General features: G+C 42.1%; 1 protein-coding gene across 2 annotated transcripts in view; it reads left to right on the top strand.

The window, feature by feature from the left end:
* IGFBP3 (insulin like growth factor binding protein 3) overlaps positions 1-16,260 on the top strand; it is a 92,123-nt gene extending 75,863 nt beyond the window's left edge. For both annotated transcript variants that reach the window (XM_056518430.1, XM_056518431.1), the window contains one exon: positions 15,420-16,260. In XM_056518430.1, the coding sequence (XP_056374405.1) occupies positions 15,420-15,545 (126 nt within the window). In that variant the 3' untranslated portion in view covers positions 15,546-16,260. The remainder of the gene's footprint in view (positions 1-15,419) is intronic.
* Positions 16,261-20,095: the final 3,835 nt, after the last annotated feature.

Below are 20,095 nucleotides of genomic sequence, written 5' to 3'. Positions count from 1 at the left end.
CTATGCAGCATACTAGGCCGGAGCCTGACCGGAGTGGAGAAGATGACCCCACTTTTTTTTATTGACTCGGAGGGTGGGGGAGGGGCCCGACCGGTAGAGCGGTAATGCAAAAATCCATACCGGTATACCGCCCAGCACTACGGTGGGGGGTGCGGTGGGTCGGAGGGGGCGGTGCGGGGGGCGGATCATTATCGGCTTATCGGCAAGGTAATTGCCAATACATATAATGCCCAAAATCTTGATTATCGGCCATACCAATAATCGGTCGATCCCTACTAACCACTTCAGGATGCAGGGAATACAGGTATGCCTTCAGTGGCTGGGCCTCTAGGCACCAGGGTGTACCTATAAGCCCTGCTTATTTCTGAAGTCCGCCACTATCAGTGCGGTGACCTGAGATTTTTGGTACAGTGGGGGATCAAAAGTTTGGGCACCCTAGGTAAAAATTTGTATTAATGTGCATAAAGAAGCCAAGGAAAGATAGAAAAATCTTCAAAAGGCATCAAATTACAGATTAGACATTCTTATAATATGTCAACAAAAATTTGATTTTATTTCCATCATTTACACTTTCAAAATAACAGAAAACAAAAAAAATGGTGTCTGCAAAAGTTTGGGCACTCTGCAGAGTTAATATCTTGCACTGCCCCCTTTGGCAAGTATCACAGCTTGTAAACTCTTTTTGTAGCCAGCCAAGAGTCCTTCAATTCTTGTTTGAGGTATCTTTGCCCATTCTTCCTTACAAAAGTCTTCCAGTTCTTTGAGATTTCTGGGCTGTCTGTCACGCACTGCACTTTTAAGTTCTATCCATAGATTTTCAATTATGTTGAGGTCAGGAGATTGTGAAGGCCATGGCAAAACCTTCAGTTTACTCCTCTTGATGTATTCCCCCGTGGATTTTGAGGTGTGTTTAGGATCATTATCCATTTGTAGAAGCCATCCTCTCTTTTTAACTTCAGCTTTTTCACAGATGACATCAAGTTAGCATCCCAAATTTGCTGAAATTTTATTGAATCCATTTTTCCTTCTACTCGTGAGATGTTCCCTGTGCCACTGGCTGCAATACAACCCAAAGCATGATTGATCCACCACCAATCTTTACAGTTGGACAGAGGTTCTTTTAATTTAATTCTGTTCCCCTTCTTCTCCAAACGTACCTTTGCTCATTCTGGCCAAAAAGTTCAATTTTAACCTCATCGGTCCACAGAACTTGTTTCCAAAATGCATCAGGCTTGTCTATGTTCATTTGCAAAGTTCAAACGCTGATTTTTGTGGTGAGGACGTAGAAGAGGTCTCAGCTTTGCAAAGGGGGCAGTGCATGCTATAAATTCTGCAGGGGGCCCAAACTTTTGCAGATGCCATTTTTTTGTTTTCTGTTATTTTGAAAGTGTAAATGTTGGAAATGAAATAAAATCTAACTTTTGTTGACATATTAGAATGTCTAATCTGTAATTTGATGCCTTTTTGGAGATTTTTTTCCATCTTTCCTTGGCTTCTTTATGCACATTAATACATATTTTTACCTGGGGTTCCCAAGCTTTTGATCCCCACTGTACATGAAAATGAAAAATATCATATTCACAGCCCACTGTTACAAAAATCTGTCAAGACACCTGTGGGGTGTAAATGTTCACTACACTTCTTTTTATTTGTTTCCTTGAGAGGTGTAGTTTCCAAAATTCGGTCATATGTAGGGGTTTTCACTGTTCTGGCACCATGGAGGCTTTATAAGTGTAGCATGGACCAAAACATCTATTCCAGCCAAATAAACTCTCCAAAAGTCCAATGGTGCTCCTTCAATTCGGAGCCCTGCTTTCTGTGCTCGGGAGAAATTGTATTTCAAATATTCTGGTACTTTTTTCTCATATTACCACTTGTAAAAATGTAGTTTTTGGAGCTACATCAACATATTGGTGTAAAATCTTTTAATTTTAACAGCCCTCTGTTGCAAAAAATTGTTGGACATCTTTTGTGTCCAAATGCTCACTGCACCCCTTATTACATTCCTTAACCCCTTAAAGGGGTATTCCAGGCCAAAACTTTTTTTATATATCAACTGGCATCGGAAAAGATTTGTAAATTACTTCTATTAAAAAATCTTAATCCTTCCAATAGATATTAGCTTCTGAAGTTGAGTTGTTGTTTTCTGTCTAACTGCTCAATGATGATGTCATGTCCCGGGAGCTGTGCAGTTCCTATGGGGATATTCTCCCATCATGCACAGCTCCCAGGACGTGACATCATAATTGAGCATTTAGACAGAAAACTTCAGAAGCTAATAACTATTGGAAGGATTAAGATTTTTTTATAGAAGTAATTTACAAATCTGTTTAACTTTCCGGAGCCAGTTGCTATATAATTATTTTTTTTTTTTGCCTGGAATACCCCCTTTAACCCTTTAAGGACACATGACGTTCTCATACGTCTCCATTTCAGAGTCCTTAAGGACACATGACGTATGAGAACGTCATGTGTTTTACCGCCCCCCCGCAACCATCTGGAGCGGAGCCGGTCCCCGATGCCTGCTGAAATCGTTCAGCAGGCATCGGGGCATATCGCCCAGGGGGGTCATTATGACCCCCCATGTCGGCGATGGCCGCAGATCGCTGGACAATTCAGTCCAGCGATCTGCGGCGGATTCCGGGTCAATCGGGTCTCCAGTGACCCGGTGACCCGGAATTATTGGCTGATCGGGGCCGTCAGAGACGGCCCCGAACAGCCAGAGCCAGCAGGGGTGAGGTGGCACTGGTGCCACCTCACGATCGCCCTGATTCGTCGGCCGGATTACCGGCCGACCAATCAGGGCGCCTGCTGCGGGTGTCACTCCCGCAACCCGCTCCGCCCCTCTTCCGGAGGACGTGAGCGGGTGCGGGACGTGCACCCCGGGTGCTGGGGACCCCGATCCCCGGCGCCCCTGTTGGGATCGGGGCCCCAGGAGCAGCGGCAGCGGAGACGACGAGGGACTGACCTGTGCGGCGAGGATCGTTGGAGGTGAGTGACAGCCTCCTGCTGTTGCTTAGCAACAGCTCCCAGCATGCAAAAAGGGCATGCTGGGAGCTGTAGTTATGCAACAGCAGGAGGCAGACCACCACAACTCCCAGCATGCCCTTATGGGAATGCTGGGACTTGTAGTTTTGCAACAGCTGGAGGCACATTCTTTCTATGGAAAAGTGTACCTTCAGCTGTTGTGTAACTACAACTCCCAGCTTGCACAATCAGCTAAAGTGCATGCTGGGAGTTGTAGTGGTGCATCTGGTGGTTGCATAACTACAACTCCCAGCATGCCCGTTGGCTGTCGGTGACTGAGAGTTGTAGTTTTGCAACAGCTGAAGGCACACTGAGTTAAGTAGCAAACCAGTGTGTCTCCAGCTGTTGCATAACTACAATCCCCAGCATCCCCAGCCAAAGTAGTATGCCTCCAGCTGTTGCATAACTACAACACCCAGCATGCCCTTCCGCTGTCCGTACATGCTGGGGGTTGTAGCTTTTGCAACAGCTGAAGGCACACTGGTTGCAAAACACTGAGTTTGTTACCAAACTCGGTGTTTCACAACCAGTGTGCTTCCAGCTGTTTCAAAACTACAAATCCCAGCATGCACTGATAGACCGTACATGCTGGGAGTTGTAGTGTTGCAACAGCTGGATGTTCTCCCCCCCCAATGTGAACGTACAGGGTACACTCACATGGGCGGAGGATTACAGTAAGTATCCGGCTGCAAGTTTGAGGTGCGGCAAAATTTCTGCCGCAGCTCAAACTGCCAGCGAGAAACTACTGTGAACCCCCCGCCCGTGTGACTGTACCCTAAAAACACTACACTACACTAACACACAATAAAATAAAAAGTAAAAAACACTACATATACACATACCCCTATACAACCCCCCTCCCCAATAAAAATGAAAAACGTCTGGTACGCCACTGTTTCCAAAACGGAGCCTCCAGCTGTTGCAAAACAACTACTCCCAGTATTGCCAGATAGCCGTTGACTGTCCAGGCGTGCTGGGAGTTTTACAACAGCTGGAGGCACCCTGTTTGGGAATCACTGGCGTAGAATACCCCTATGTCCACCCCTATGCAAGTCCCTAATTTAGGCCTCAAATGCGCATGGCGCTCTCACTTTGGAGCCCTGTCGTATTTCAAGGCAACAGTTTAGGGCCACATATGGGGTATCGCCGTACTCGGGAGAAATTGGGCTTCAAATTTTGGGGGGTATTTTCTGCTATTACCCTTTTAAAAAATGTAAAATTTTTGGGAAAACAAGCATTTTAGATATATATATATTTTTATTTTTTTACATATGCAAAAGTCGTGAAACACCTGTAGGGTATTAAGGTTCAAATTACCCCTTGTTACGTTCCCCGAGGGGTCTAGTTTCCAAAATGGTATGCCATGTGTTTTTTTTTTTTTTTGCTGTCCTGGCACCATAGGGGCTTCCTAAATGCGGCATGCCCCCAGAGCAAAATTCGCTTTCAAAAAGCCAAATGTGACTCCTTCTCTTTTGAGACCTGTAGTGCGCCAGCAGAGCACTTTTCACACCCATATGGGGTGTTTTCTGAATTGGGAGAAATTGGGCTTCAAATTTTGGGGGGTATTTTCTGCTATTACCCTTTTTAAAATTGTAAAAATTTTGGGAAACCAAGCATTTTAGGTAAAAAAAATATATATTTTTTTACATATGCAAAAGTCGTGAAACACCTGTAGGGTATTAAGGTTCACATTACCCCTTGTTACGTTCCCTGAGGGGTCTAGTTTCCAAAATGGTATGCCATGTGTTTTTTTTTTTGCTGTCCTGGCACCATAGGGGCTTCCTAAATGCGGCATGCAAAAACCATTTGTCGCTCCTTCCCTTCTGAGCCCTCTACTGCGCCCGCTGAACAATTAACATAGACATATGAGGTATGTGCTTACTCGAGAGAAATTGGGTTTCAAATACAAGTAAAAATTTTCTCCTTTTTACCCCTTGCAAAAATTCAAAAATTGGGTCTACAAGAACATGCGAGTGTAAAAAATGAAGATTTTGAATTTTCTCCTTCACTTTGCTGCTATTCCTGTGAAACACCTAAAGGGTTAATACACTTACTGAATGTTTTTTTGAATACTTTAGGGGGTGTAGTTTTTATAATGGGGTCTTTTATGGGGTATTTCTAATATGAAGACCCTTCAAATCCACTTCAAAACTGAACTGGTCCCTGAAAAATAGTGAGTTTGAAAATTTTGTGAAAAATTTCAAAATTGCTGCTGAACTTTGAAGCCCTATGGTGTCTTCCAAAAGTAAAAACTCATAAATTTTATGATGCAAACATAAAGTAGACATATTGTATATGTGAACCCAAAAAAAAAATATTTTGAATATCCATTTTCCTTACAAGCAGAGAGCTTCAAAGTTAGAAAAATGCAAAATTTTCATTTTTTTCATCAAATTTTGGGATTTTTCACCAAGAAAGGATGCAAGTTACCATAAAATTTTACCACTAAGTTAAAGTAGAATATGTCACGAAAAAACAATCTCGGAATCAGAATGATAACTAAAAGCATTCCAGAGTTATTAATGTTTAAAGTGACAGTGGTCAGAATTGCAAAAAATGCTCCGGTCCTTAAGGTATAAAATGGCCTGGTCCTTAAGGGGTTAAGGATGGCGGGCGTATCCATACGCCCCCGTTTTAACGTCCTTAAGGACTGAGAGCATATGGATACGGCCGTGGGAATTCATGTCCCCGCCGCTCGCCAGGCAGGGACCGGAACCGGGGTGACTGCTGATATCTATCAGCAGGCACCCCGTGCAAACCCTCCCCCATGTCAATTGAGACCAACAATTTGCAGCTTTTCCGGGTCAATCAGGTCTCTGGTGACCCGGAAAAAAAGGGTGAATGGGGCTGTCTCGGACCCTTACCCAGCAGGAACGACCGACCAATCACGACCCTGCTGGGCAGCTATTGGTGCGGCGATCGGCGCCGGCGGGGGTCTCCTACCTTGCCCTGGTCCGGCGGGGGTCCCCTCTGGATCGGTGACTGCGACCGGAGAAGCAGGATTGGCGGCAGCAGCGGCAGCGGTACTGGTGGCAGGATAAGCAGGAGGTGAGGCCTGTTCACCTCCTGCTGTTGACACAGGGCATGCTGGGAGTTGTCGTTGTGCAACAGCTGGAGTTCCAACTACAACTCCCAGCATGCCCTTTGGTAGTCTGTGCATGCTGGGGGGTTGTAGTTATGCAACAGCTGGAGACACATTTTATTCTATGAAAGTGTGCATCCAGCTGTTGCATAACTACAACTCCCAACATGAACAGACTACCAAAGGGCATGCTGGGAGTTGTAGCAATGTTCCTTTAGCTGTTGCAAAACTACAACTCCCAGCATGCACTTACTGTCAATGCATGCTGATTGTTGCAGTTTTGCAACAGCTGGAGACACATTACATAGTTACATAGTTAGTACGGTTGAAAAAAGACATATGTCCATCAAGTTCAACCAGGGAATTGAAGGGTAGGGGTGTGGCGCGATATTGGGGAAGAAATGGGATTTTATATTTCTTCATAAGCATTAATGTTGTTTTGTTCCAGGAATGTATCTAATCCTGTTTTAAAGCTGTAAATTTTTCCTGCTGTGACCAGTTCCTGAGGTAGACCGTTCCATAAGTTCACAGTTCTGATGGTAAAGAAGGCGTGTCGCCCCTTGAGACTAAACCTTTTTTTTTCTCCAGACAGAGGGAGTACCCCCTTGTCCTTTTGGGGGGGGGGGGGGGGGGTTAACCTGGAACAGTTTTTCTATTTATATACATTTATCATATCCCCCCCCTTAAAAGTCTCTTCTCAAGACTAAACAATTGTAACTCCTCATAGCTAAGATGTTCCATGCCCCATATTAGTTTAGTCGCGCGTCTCTGCACCCTTTCCAGCTCCACAGTGTCCCTTTTATGGACTGGTGCCCAAAACTGAACAGCATATTCCAGGTGAGGCCATACCAATGCTTTATAAAGGGGGAGTATTATGTCCCTGTCCCTCAAGTCCATGCCTCTTTTTATACATGACAATATCCTGCCGGTACACCCAGATCCTTCTCTACCAGTGACTCTGCCAGTTTAATCCCCCCCTAAGACATACGACACATGCATGTTATTAGTACCCAGATCCATAACTTTACATTTATCCACAATGAACCTCATTTGCCAAGTGGATGCCCAGACACTTAGTCTATCCAAGTAATAGTCTATCCAAAATTGGTTGTGAAACAGAGTTTGTTACCTAACTCAGTGTTTTGCAACCAGTGGGCCTCCAGCTGTTGCAAAAATACAACTACCAGCATCCACTGAGACACTGTACCTGCTGGGAGTCCTAGTTTTGCAACAGCTGGAGGCACACTGGTTGCGAAACTCTGGTTGCGAAATAGAGTTTGTTACTTAACTCAATGTGCCTCCAGCTGTTGCATAACTACAACTTCCAGCATCTGTCAGTGCATGCTGCCCCCCCCCCCCAATGTGAATGTACAGGGTACATTCACAGGGGCGGGTGTACAGGGAGTTCTGCTGCAAGTTTGAGATGCAGCAAATTTTCCGCCGCAGCTCAAACTCCCAGCGAGAAACTCATTGTTAACCTCCGCCAGTGTGAATGTACCGTAAAAACTAACTACACTACACTAACTACACTTAATAAAGGGTAAAACGCTACATATACACATACCCCTACACAGTCCCCCCCCCCCCAATAAAAAAAACAAAAACGTATTGTACTGCAGTGTTTTCAAAACGGAGCCTCCAGCTGTTGAAAAACAACAACTCACGGACAGCCACTGACTGTCAAGGCATGCCGGGAGTTTTGCAACAGCTGGAGACTCACTGTTTGGGAAACACTGCCATAGGGCATTTTTGTGGCGGATTCAAATCCCCAATTTAGTCCTCAAATGCGCATGGTGCTCTCACTTCGGAGCTCTGTCGTATTTCAAGGAAACTGTTTGGGGCCACATATGGGGTATCTCCGTACTTGGGAGAAATTGCATAAAACATGTTGGGGGGCTTTTTCTCCTTTTACCCCTTATGAAAAGGTAAAGTTGGGGTCTACACCAGCATGTTAGTGTAAAAAAAAAAAAATGTTTACACTAATATGCTGGTGTTGCACCATACTTTTAATTTTCACAAGCGGTAAAAGGGGAAAAAAAGACCCCCAAAATTTGTAACGCAATTTCTCCTGAGTACAGAACTACCCCATATGTGGGCGTAAAGTTCTCTGCGGGCGCACAACATGGCTCAGAAGTGAGAGCGCACCATGTACATTCTACAATCTAAATTGGTGATTTGCACAGGGTGGCTGATTTTACAGCGGTTCTGACATAAATGCTAAATAATAAATACCCAGATGTGACCCCATTTTGGAAACTCCACCCCTCACTGAATGTAACACCCCATAGGTGTTTGCCAAATTTCCGTTAAAGTTGGATGTGAAAATTAAGAAATTTTTTTTTTCACTAAAATGTTGGTGTTACCCTACATTTTTCATTTTCACAAGGGAGAATAGGAAAAGTCCCCCAAAATGTGTAGCCCCATTTCCTCTGAATAAGAACATACATCATATGTGGATATAAAGTGCTCTGCAGGCGAACTACAATGCTCAGACGAGAAGGAGCGCCATTGGACTTCTGGAGAGAGAATGTGTCCGAAATTGAAGGCCATGTGTGTTTACAAAGCCCCCATAGTGCCAGAACAGTGGAGCTTCCCCCCCCTCACATGTGACCCCTTTTTGGAAACTACACCCCTCATGTATTAAGGGGTACAGTGAGCATTTACACCCCTCAGGTGTCTCACAGATTGACAGATCTTTGGAACAGTGGGCTGTGCAAATGAAAAATACAAACGCCTGTGGGGTGTAAATGCTCACTGCACCCCTAATTAAATTCTGTGAGGGGTGTAGTTTCCAAAATAGGTTCATATGTGGGGGTCCACTGTTCTGGCACCACAGGGGGGCTTTGTAAATGCACATGGCCTCCCGCTTCTATTCCAACCAAATTCTCTCACAAAAAGCTCAATGGTGCTCCTTCTTTTCTGAGCATTGTAGTTTGCCCGCAAAGCACTTTACATCCACATATGGGGTATTTCCATACTCAGAAGAAATGGGGTTACAAATTTTGGGAGGCTTTTTCTCCAATTACCCCTTGTGAAAATGAAAAATTTTGGGTAAAACCAGCATTTTAGTGAAAAAAATCTAATTTTTCATTTTCACGTCCAACTTTAGCGGAAATTTGTCAAGCACCTGTGGGGTGTTAACGCTCACTGTACCCCTTGTTACGTTCCTTGAGGGGTGTAGTTTCCATGTGTTTTGTTCGTTTTTTTTTTTTTGCTGTTCTGGCACCATAGGGGCTTCCTAAATGGGACATGCCCCCCAAAAAGCCATTTCAGAAAACTCACTCTCCAAAATCCCATTGTCGCTCCTTCCTTCATGATGCCTCTAGTGCACCCACAGAGCACTTGACATACACATATGAGGTATTTCCTTACTCGAGAGAAATTGGGTTACAAATTTGGGGGGGGGGGGCCTTTTTTTCCTTTTACCCCTTATAAAATTTCAAAAACTGGGTCTACAAGAACATGCGAGTGTAAAAAATGAAGATTTTGAATTTTCACCTTTACCTTGCTGCTATTCCTGTGAAACACCTAAAGGGTTAATACACTTTCTGAATGTAATTTTGAATACGTGGGGGGCTGCAGTTTTTATAATGGGGTCATTTATGGGGTATTTCTAAAAAGGAAGACCCCTCAAATCCACTTCAAAACTGAACTGGTCCCTGAAAAATTCTGATTTGGAAAATTCCTGCTGAATTTTGAAGCCCTCTATATTTTCATCATAAAGTTGACATGTTTTTACTTTTGGAAAACATCAAAGTAGACATTTGTATATGTGAATCAATATCTAATTTATTTGGTGTCTATTTTCCTCATAAGCAGAGAGTTTCAAAGTAAAAAAAAAATTGTAACATTTTCAAATTTTTCATCACATTTTGGAATTTTTCACCAAGAAATGATGCAAACATTGACAAAAATTTACCACTGACATAAAATAGAACATGTCACGAAAAAACATTCTTGGAATCAGAATGAAAAAAATAAAAATAGCCTCCCAGAGTTATTAATGCTTAAAGTGACAGTGGTCATGTGCAAAAAATGCCTGGGTCCTTAACGACAATGGATGTAAATGTACGTCATGGGGCCTTGGTACTTAACGCACCATGACATACATTTACATGCCACCATGACCGCGAGCATCGGTAATGGCGGACATCTGCGATTGCGCGGATGCCCGCCATTAACCCCTCAGATACCGTGATCAATACAGATCACGGCATCTGCGGCAGTGTGGTACTTTGAATGGATGATCGGATCGCCCGCAGCGCTGCCGTGGGGATCAGATCATCCAGCATGGCAGATGGAGATCCCCTCACCTGGCTCCGGTGGTCTCTCGGGGTCTTCTGCTCTGGTCGGAGATCGAACAGACCAGAGCAGAAGATGACCGATGATACCGATCAGTTCTGTGTCCTATACATAGCACTGCACAGTATTAGCAATCAAATGATTGCTATTAATAGTCCCCCCAAAAAGCGTTAAAAAAAAATGATTCACATATTTGGGATCACCGCGTGCGTAAAAGTCTGAACTATTAAAATATATTGTTAATTATCCCATACTGTGAATTGCGTAAATGTAAAATAAGTCCAAAATTGCTGCTTTTGTCACATTTTATTCCAAAAAAATTAATAAAGTAAAACCTAAGCAAAGGTGGTACTGATAAAAACTACAGATCATGGCGCAAAACATACGTCATTCCGCCCCATGTACGGAAAATTTAGTTATAGGTAGTCAAAATAGGGCAATTTCAAACATACTAATATTTTGTTAAAATGGTTTGAGATTTTTAATTTTTTTTTTAAGTGGTACAATTATAGAAAAGCATATAACATGGGTATCATTTTAGTCGTATTGACCACAAAGATGATGCAATTATTGATGAAAATTTACCACTATCTTAAAATCTCTTAAAATATGTCACGAAAAGTACTACAGGTAAAAGCCTCTGATTTATTAATGCATAAAGTAGAACAGGTTGGGTTTAAAAAATTTGGCTGTGCCCTTAACGATGCCGGACGTAAATGTATGTCCTGATGATCTGGTACTTAACGCACCAGGACGTACATTTACGTCCTATACATAACCTTGAGCATCGGAGCGATGCTCGGGTCATGCGCGTCAGGTCCCGGCTGCTGATAGCAGCCAGGGACCCACCGGTAATGTCCGCCATTAACCCCTCAGATGCCGTGATCAATACAGATCACCGCATCTGCAGCATTGTGGACATTAAAATGGATGATCTGATCGCGCGGAGCGCTGCCGCCGCGATCCGATCATCCAGCACCGCAGACGTAGGTTACCTCACCTGCCTCCACTGCCTTCCATGGGTCTTCTGCTCTGGTCTGCGATAGAGCAGACCAGAGCATAAGATGATCGATAATACTGATCAGTGCTATGTCATATGCATAGCCCTGAACAGTATTAGCAACCGAATGATTGCTATAAATAGTCCCCTATGGGGACTATTAAAGTGTACTAAAAAAAGTTTTTAAAAAATTTGAAAAACCCATTCCCCCAATAAAAACGTAAGTGGTCCCATTTCCCCTATTTCACCCCCAAAAAGTGTAAACATTTTTTTTATATATATATACATATTTGATATCGCCACGTGCGTAAATATCCAAACTATTACAATAAAATGTTAATGATGCCGTACGGTGAACGGCGTAAACATAAAAAAAAAAGTCCAAAATAGCAGCTTTGTAACATTTTATTCCCCAAAAAAATAAATGTATGAAGCAAATATGGTATCAATAAAAAGCACAGATCACGGCACAAAAAATGAGCCCTCATACCGCCGCTTATACAGAAAAATGAAAAAGTTATAGGTCTTCACAATAGGGGGATTTTAAACGTACTAATTTGGTTAAAAAGTTTGCTTTTTTTTAGCGCAACAGTAATAGAAAAGTTATCATGGGCATCATTTTAATCGTATTGACTCAAAGAATAAAGAACATGTAATTTTTACCGTAAATTGTACGGCGTGAAAACGAAACCTTCCAAAATTTGCTAAATTGCGGTTTTTCTTTTTAATTTCCCCACACAAATAGTATTTTTTTGGTTGCTCCATACATTTTATGGTAAGGTGAGTGATGGCATTACAACAGACAACTGGTCGTGCAAAATACAAGCCCTCATACTTGTCTGTGGATGAAAATATAAGAGTTATGATTTTTTGAAGGCGAGGAGGAAAAAACTAAAACTTAAAAAATAAAATTGTCCTTAAGGCCCAAATGGGCTGAGTCCTTAAAGGGTTAAGGCCAAAATGGGCCTTAGAGTACATGTCACTAAGTAAACCTTTTCATATAGTGTCCTTTATGTAATTTCGAAAAACACTTTCCCATTTACTTTATTTTTAAAATTATTCACAGAAATATGTTTAAACTGTGATTGAAAAAACGGCCACCAGTTGGCGCTGTTCTGATCCGTGCCGTAATATATACAGGGAGTTTGGTCTCTTCCCGGCCACGCAGGAGTCCGAACTGAGGAAATGACCGAGGCCCAGGTCTCACACACTGAGAGCCGGCTGTGGCTCAGTGCAGTGCTGGAGCCCGTAGAAGAATGCTGTGCTGAACCTGCCTGACCGCTGCAGAGAGAGGTCTTCTATTCTTCACATCATTAGTTTTACCGGCAGGGAGACAGCAGCGATGAGAGGTTGGAAGCGGTCCCCCAGCAGTCTTCAGTGACTTTGTACCTGCTGGGAAGCCCCCCCCCCCCCCCCCCTCCCTTCCTCCTGCTGGCAGCTCACACTCTGAGCAATAATGAAGGTATGATACAGAGGTTTTTAAAGCTCTGAAAAAGTTTTTAAAGGGCAAGAGGGGTGTTAGGATAGTTAGGGAACATAGTTTGAGTACGCTTAGAGTAGTTTATTAGGTGGCAGGTACTCTTTTAGGGGTTAATTTGGATTTTGAAGAGAAAATGTGTCCGGAATTGAAGGCCACATGAGTTTACAAAGCAGCCCATAGTGCCAGATCAATGCCCCCCACCCCCCACATGTGACCCCATTTTGGAAACTACACCCCTCATGTAAAACTACACCCCTCACAGAATTTAATAAGGGGTACAGTGAGCATTTACGCCCCACATGTGTCTAACAGATCTTTGGAACAGTGGACTGTGCAAATGAAAAATAAAATTTTTCATTTTCACGGACCACTGTTCCAAAAATCTGTCAAACGCCAGTGGGGTGTAAATACTCACTGCACCCCTTATTAAATTCTGTGAGGGGTGTAGTTTCCAAAATGGGGTCACATGTGGGGGGGTCCACTGTTCTGGCACCACAGGGGGCTTTGTAAACGCACATGGCCCCTGACTACCATTCCAAACTAATTCTCTCTCTTTCCAAAAGCTCAATGGCGCTCCTCCTCTTCTGAGCATTGTATTTCGCCCGCAGAGCATTTTACGTCCTAACATGGGGTATTTCCATACTCAGAAGAGAAGGGGTTACAAATTTGGTGGGCAGTCTCTCCCATAACCCTTTGTAAAAATGGTAAATTTGGGGGAAAAACTGCACTTTAGTGAAAAAATTTTTTTTTTTCATTTACACATCCGATTTTAACGAAAAGTCGTCAAACACCTGTGTGGTGTTAAGGCTCACTGGACCCCTTGTTACGTGCCTTGAGGGGTGTAGTTTCCAAAATGGTATGCCATGTGGGGTTTTCTGCTGTTCTGGCACCATAGGGGCTTCCTAAATGTGACATGCCCCCCATAAACCATTTCAGCAAAATTCACTCTCCAAAATCCCATTGTTGCTCCTTCCCTTCTGAGCCCTCTACTGCGCCCGCCGAACACTTGACATACACATATGAGGTATTTCCTTACTCGGGAGAAAAAGCCTCCAAAAATTTGTAACCCAATTTCTCTCATTACCACTTGTAAAAATTCAAAAACTGGGTCTACAAGAACATGCGAGTGTAAAAAATGAAGATTTTGAATTTTCTCCTTCACTTTACTGCTAATCCTGTGAAACACCTAAAGGGTTAACAAACTTACTGAATGTCATTTTGGATACTTTGAGGGGTGCAGTTTTTAGAATTGGGTCATTTGTGGGGTATTTATAATATGAAGACCCTTCAAATCCACTTCAAACCTGAACTGGTCCCTGAAAAATTTCGATTTTGAAAATTTTGTGACAAATTGGAAAATTGCTGCTGAACTTTGAAGCCCTCTGATGTTTTCCAAAAGTAAAAACATCTCAACTTTATGATGCAAATATACAGTAGACATATTGTATTTGTGAATCAATAAATAATTTATTTGGAATGTCTATTTTCCTTACAAGCAGAGAGCTTCAAAGTTAGAAAAATGCTAAATGTTCAAATTTTTCATCAAATTTTGGAATTTTTCACCAAGAAATGATGCAAGTATCGACAAAAATTTACCACTACCATAAAGTAGAATATGTCACGAAAAAACTATCTCGGAATCAAATTTATAAGTAAAAGCATCCCAGAGTTAATAATGCTTAAAGTGACAGTGGTCAGATTAGCAAAAAATGCTCCCGTCCTTAGGGTTATAATGGGCTCCATCCCCAAGGGGTTAAAGGGGTGGAAAACTTTTTTTTTTTTTTAAATGAACTGGTGCCAGAAAGTTAAAACAGATTTGTAAATGACTTCTATTAAAAAATCTTAATCCTTTTAGTACTTTTTAGTAGCTGTATGCTACAGAGGAAATTCTTTACTTTTTGGAAATCTTTTTTGTGTTGTCCACAGTGCTCTCTGCTGACACCTCTGTCCGTGTCAGGAACTGTCCAGAGAAGCATAGGCTTGCTATGGGAATTTTCTCCTGCTAAGCACAGTTCTTGATCCGGGCATCTCGTGTCAGCAGAGAGCACTGTGGACAAGACAAAAAAGAAATTCAAAAAGAAAAGCATTTCCTCTGTAGCATACAGCTGCTAAAAAGTACTAAAAGGATTATGATTTTTTTAATAGAAGTAATTTACAAATCTGTTTTAACTTAATGGCACCAATTCATTTAAAAAAAAAATTCCACCGGAGTACCCCTTTAATGTTTAGAGGTTTAATTCCTTAAAAGAAGATGTGGCTAGTGATGTGGCTAGTGAGATTTGTATGTTTTCCCCAATGAATTTACTAATAAAAGGCGCAAGTACCCTACAATTTTACCTGGACAAGTATTCACTACCCAATGTATGCCATACTAAAAACTACAGAAAAAAACTCAAAAACAATTCACAATGCAGTCTGCCAGACAACAGTAATTCCCCCTCTATGTTCACTTGTTTTTGTAAACTCTCCTAAAAGAATCTTGTTTTATGTGTATATGATTTTATATTTTAAACGCTTTTGCATTGCAGTGTCGTCCATCAAAAGGCAGAAAGAGAGGAAATTGCTGGTGTGTGGATAAATATGGGCAACCTCTTCCAGGATATGATGTCAATAACAAGGGTGATACCAACTGCTTTAACTTGGAAAACAAATGACATCATTAATTGATTGGACTGTTGGTGATTAGTGATTAGAAGAAAATCGCTAAATAATTACTTGACCTGAAGCTGCAAACTTAACTTTATACCAAGGCTGAATATTATATTGTGGACATCACAGCAGAAACCTGCCACTGATAATCTTGCAGCTTTAGCTCTGAATTTCCATGTTATTCTGCACTATTGACCCAAAAAAAGTGACCTAATAGAGGGGGGGGGGAAAAGCACTTCACAATGGATTCAGGGAGTTCTTAGCGATGTTAAAAACAAAACTGGTCACAGGTCCTGTCTGCCTGAACATTATTGTTTTTTGCAAAAGATGTGGCAATCACTGTACATCTCCTGGATAAAGATTGTTGTATTTTTTTTTTTTTTTACTTTTTTTTTAAATCAGTTTCCTTTTCTGCAGATTTTTTTGGGAAGTTTATCTGCACGGGTAACTGTTTTTTCTTATGAGGACTTGCTATTTTCTGTCAAAATATATATGATTATTAGTCTGTATTTAATATATTTTTATATAAACTTTATTTAAACATAAATTATACTTTTTGACCCTTTTAAAGCCTTTTCCTTTTTACAGTCTGGGTAACAAAACAAAAAAAGAAAAAAAATACCGTATTTATCGGGGTATACCACACACCGGCCTATAACGCGCACCCTCATTTTACCAAGGATATCCTTGGTAAAATGAGGGTGCGTGTTTGTGCATGTGTATACCCCGATACACTGTTTCTGACCCAGCAGAAGCCCCCAGGAAAGGCAGGGGGAGAGAGGCCGTCGCTGCCCACTTCTCTCCCCCTGCCGTTCCTGGGGTCTATAGCCCTGCTGCCGCCGCTTCTCTCCCCCTGGCTATCGGCGTCGCCATTGGGGCAATGGGGCAGCAGCGCCGATAGCCAGGGAGAGAGAAGGCTGGGGCAGCAGGGCTCTAGACCCCAGGAAAGGAAGGGGAGAGAAGCAGCAGCAACGTCCTCTCTCCCCCTGCCTTTCCTGGGGGCTTCTGTGGGGTCAGAAAAACTGGGGGGGGGGGGGGGGGGATGTGGAGGCAATGGGGCAGCGGCGCCAGCAGTCTCTGGACCCCAGGATAGGCAGGGGCAGAGAATCGGGCAGCGACGGCAGGACGCCCGCTTTAAATCATTGAACTGCAGCGGCTTATCGGCGTATAACGCGCCGATAGACTTTAGGCTAAAAAATGCGTGTTATACGCCGATAAATAAGGTAACTCAAACCAATCTACAATGCATTGATAAAGAGTTTAACAAATATTTTTATAAACAGTTAAAATAAAAAAATGTTTTTCTTTCTTTTCTGTTTATGCTCAGCAGATCATGCTACAGATTTCACACAGTGTTCTTTTCATATTTATTGTAAGGGACCCTTCCAGAACTCATGTGTAGGGATGAGCGAACTTACAGTAATTCGATTAGTCACAAACTTCTAGGCTTGGCATTTGCGGGCTTTAGCCTGCATAATTAGTTCCACTTTCAGGTGCTCCGGTGGGCTGGAAAAGGTGGATACAGTCCTAGGAACGTCTCCTAGGACTGTGTCCACCTTTTCCTGCCCACCGGAGCACCTGAAAGCGGAACTAATTTATGCAGGTCAGAGTCAGCAACTGCCGAGCCGAGAAGTTTGTGACGAATCTAATTACTGTAAGTTCGCTCATCCCTACACATGAGTTCTGGAAGGGTCCCTTACAAGAAATATGAAAAGAAAAAGAGTTTGCTCATCTCTAGTTGTAAAGAACTGAAAATTGTCATTTGTTGTGTTTGCAGCATACTTACTGAAAACAGAAGCTATTTTAATCAAACTTTTAACAACATTTTAGCTTTTTAAACCTTTTAACTGGTCACGTTACATTTTACCATAGGACCCCTTATTTGATAGCAGCTTCACAAGTCTTGCATCCATTGAACGCGTGAGTTTTTGGACAGTTTGCTTGAATTTTTTGTAAGATGTCAGACTAGCCTCCCAGAGCTGCTGTTTGGATGTAAACTGCCTCCCACACTCAGATCTTTTGCTTGAGGATGCTCCAAACCTTTCTCAATAGGATTGAGGTCAAGGGAGGATGGAGGTCACACCATGACATACTCTTTTTTTATCCCCATAGCAGCCATTGATGCAGAGGTATTCTTTGCATCATGAGATGGTGTATTGTCATGCATGAAGAGGATTTTATTACAGAAAGCATAATTCTTCCTTCTGTACCAGGGAAGAAAGTGGAAGTCATCTTTACACCTTCAGGGACCCTAAAGGGGCAGACTAGCTCTCTTCAGATGATTCTGGCCGAAAACATGACTCCACCACCTTGCTGACGTCGCAGCCTTATTGTAACAGGGTGGCCATCCACAAACTATCCATTACTCCAGCCATCTGGACCATCCAGGGTTGCACGACACTTATCAGTGAACAGGACTGTCTGAAAATTATAGAAAATTATATAAAAAAGGAATTATATAACCAGTCCTCAAGGATAGTGAAAAGAAAAAAGGGAGAAATAGCAAGGGGGGTATTGTGGTATTCCTCAGTAGCCTTAATATATTAAAATCTTTTTAAAGCTTTTTAATATATTAAGGCTACTGAGGAATACCACAATAGTGGTGAAACGCGTTTAGCCTCGATTTACTACTATTTGCCATAACCATATATTGCTAATATCAGCCACCTAATCAGCCGATACCGCCTTGTAAGCACTGCAGTACCCAAATCTGCAGCCCACCAGTGAATAGCGTGCTATTCACACCACGAAGACGCCGGCCTCCAGCTGCTCGCTATTTTTGAGACCGACTGGCGAACAGTGCCAAGCGCAAGAACATTCACTTACCCTCTGATATCGGATGCCGGCTCTCTATGATACAGAGATGAACACCGCATGATCTTGAGCCAGTGTACCAACTTCAGCATTTCTCTGGAGGAACCCCTTTAACCATACAAGGTTGGTGGTTGCCCTTGCCTGAGACCCTGCAGGCGCTGATCTATCACAGTCACCGGAGTTTGCCGCTCCGGAGCCAGTCAGCTGCCGAGAAACATGGCGAAGACTTTTAATAAGGTACCGCTCTGAATATTGTTACCATCTACATTCATAGTAACCGGCTCTCTTCTATCTAAGTGAATGTTACAATTCAAATGATTGCTACAACTGTCATGACTGTATCACTCATCTGCTACATCAAATAGACATTTTACTTTCACTTTGCTGCTATTACAGCATACTAGCTGTATGTGATGAACAGTTCTAATACTTGTGGCTATTAAATCAGATTGCAATCACCATACTGCTATTGGATATTGGCTGACATTGAAACTATTTATGTACTATTTTTTATGAACAATTTTTTATATAGGTTGGCAATTATTTTTACTTATTTTTTATAAAGCATAAGCATTTAATACCTGGGCAAGGGCCCTGCCCAGGTGTTTTAGTATTTTTCCTATTTAATTAATAAATGTATATCATTGTTTAAGCTATTTATTTTGCAGGTATTCTTTATCTATATTTTAATAATTTTAATTATTCTAGTAACTATTTTAGACATTATATCTGGTGTATTATTTTTTATCTGTCAATTACTATTCTTTATTCTTTTTTTCTTTTCCCCCTTGCTATTTCTCCCTGCTATTTCTCCCTTTTTTTCTTTTTTTTTTTTTTTCTTTTCACTATCCTTGAGGACTGGTTATATAATTCCTTAATTATATAATTTTCTATAGATTTCGTGGTCTTGGGGTAATTAGACCATACCAGTTCACCTCAGGCTAGTTATTAATTGAGCTGCACTGCCCTTTATTCCATTTTTTTACTGTCTGAAAATTAGTCTTCATGTATTTTTCTGCCCAAATGCAGCTGTTTCTGCTTTTGAGCACTTGTTAATGGTGGCCGAATAGCAGGTTTAAGCATAGTTGCAAGACTCTGGAGGACTCTACCACTTGATATCTGTGGGATTCCAGAGGCACCAGCAGCTTCAAATATCTGTTTGCTGCTGTGTAAAGGTATATTAGCGGCTGCTCTCTTGATCTAATGCATGGATCTGGCAAATCTTCCTCAATGTACCATTATAGGCACAAACCTGTCTGTGCTCTGAATCAGCTACTACTCTCGATGATCACACATAAGTTTTCGTGAAATATCTAATGTTTTCATACCTCGTCCAAGGCATTGAACTATTTCACTCTTTTCGGCAGCAGAGAGATCCTTTTTTCTTCCCCATATTACTTGAAAATGGTGCTCTACTTAATAATGTGGAGCATTCACCTTAAATTGGACTCGCCTGGAAATCTATCACAGGTGCCAGATTGTTTTCAGTGATCAAAAGAGCCCTGAGACACAATGCCATCCATGAGTTAAACTGGAAAAACGAAATATTTAATCTTTGTGACACTTAAAGCGTACCTGTCAGATTACCCAAAAAAACTTATATTGCCCAGTATCTCATCCTGATCATGTGCATAGGCTTTTTATGTGTCTATGAGCTATATTTCTCTCAGAATTAGCTTTATTTCTGAATTACCTAAATGTTGTCAACCAGAAGCTGGGGGGGGGGGGTACCTTTCTTCTC

Source organism: Hyla sarda, chromosome 5 (genome assembly GCF_029499605.1).
Source record: "Hyla sarda isolate aHylSar1 chromosome 5, aHylSar1.hap1, whole genome shotgun sequence".
In the NCBI taxonomy this organism is placed as follows: domain Eukaryota; kingdom Metazoa; phylum Chordata; class Amphibia; order Anura; family Hylidae; genus Hyla; species Hyla sarda.
Note: the sequence above shows the minus strand (reverse complement) of the source record. Positions and strands in the feature narration are given on the sequence as shown.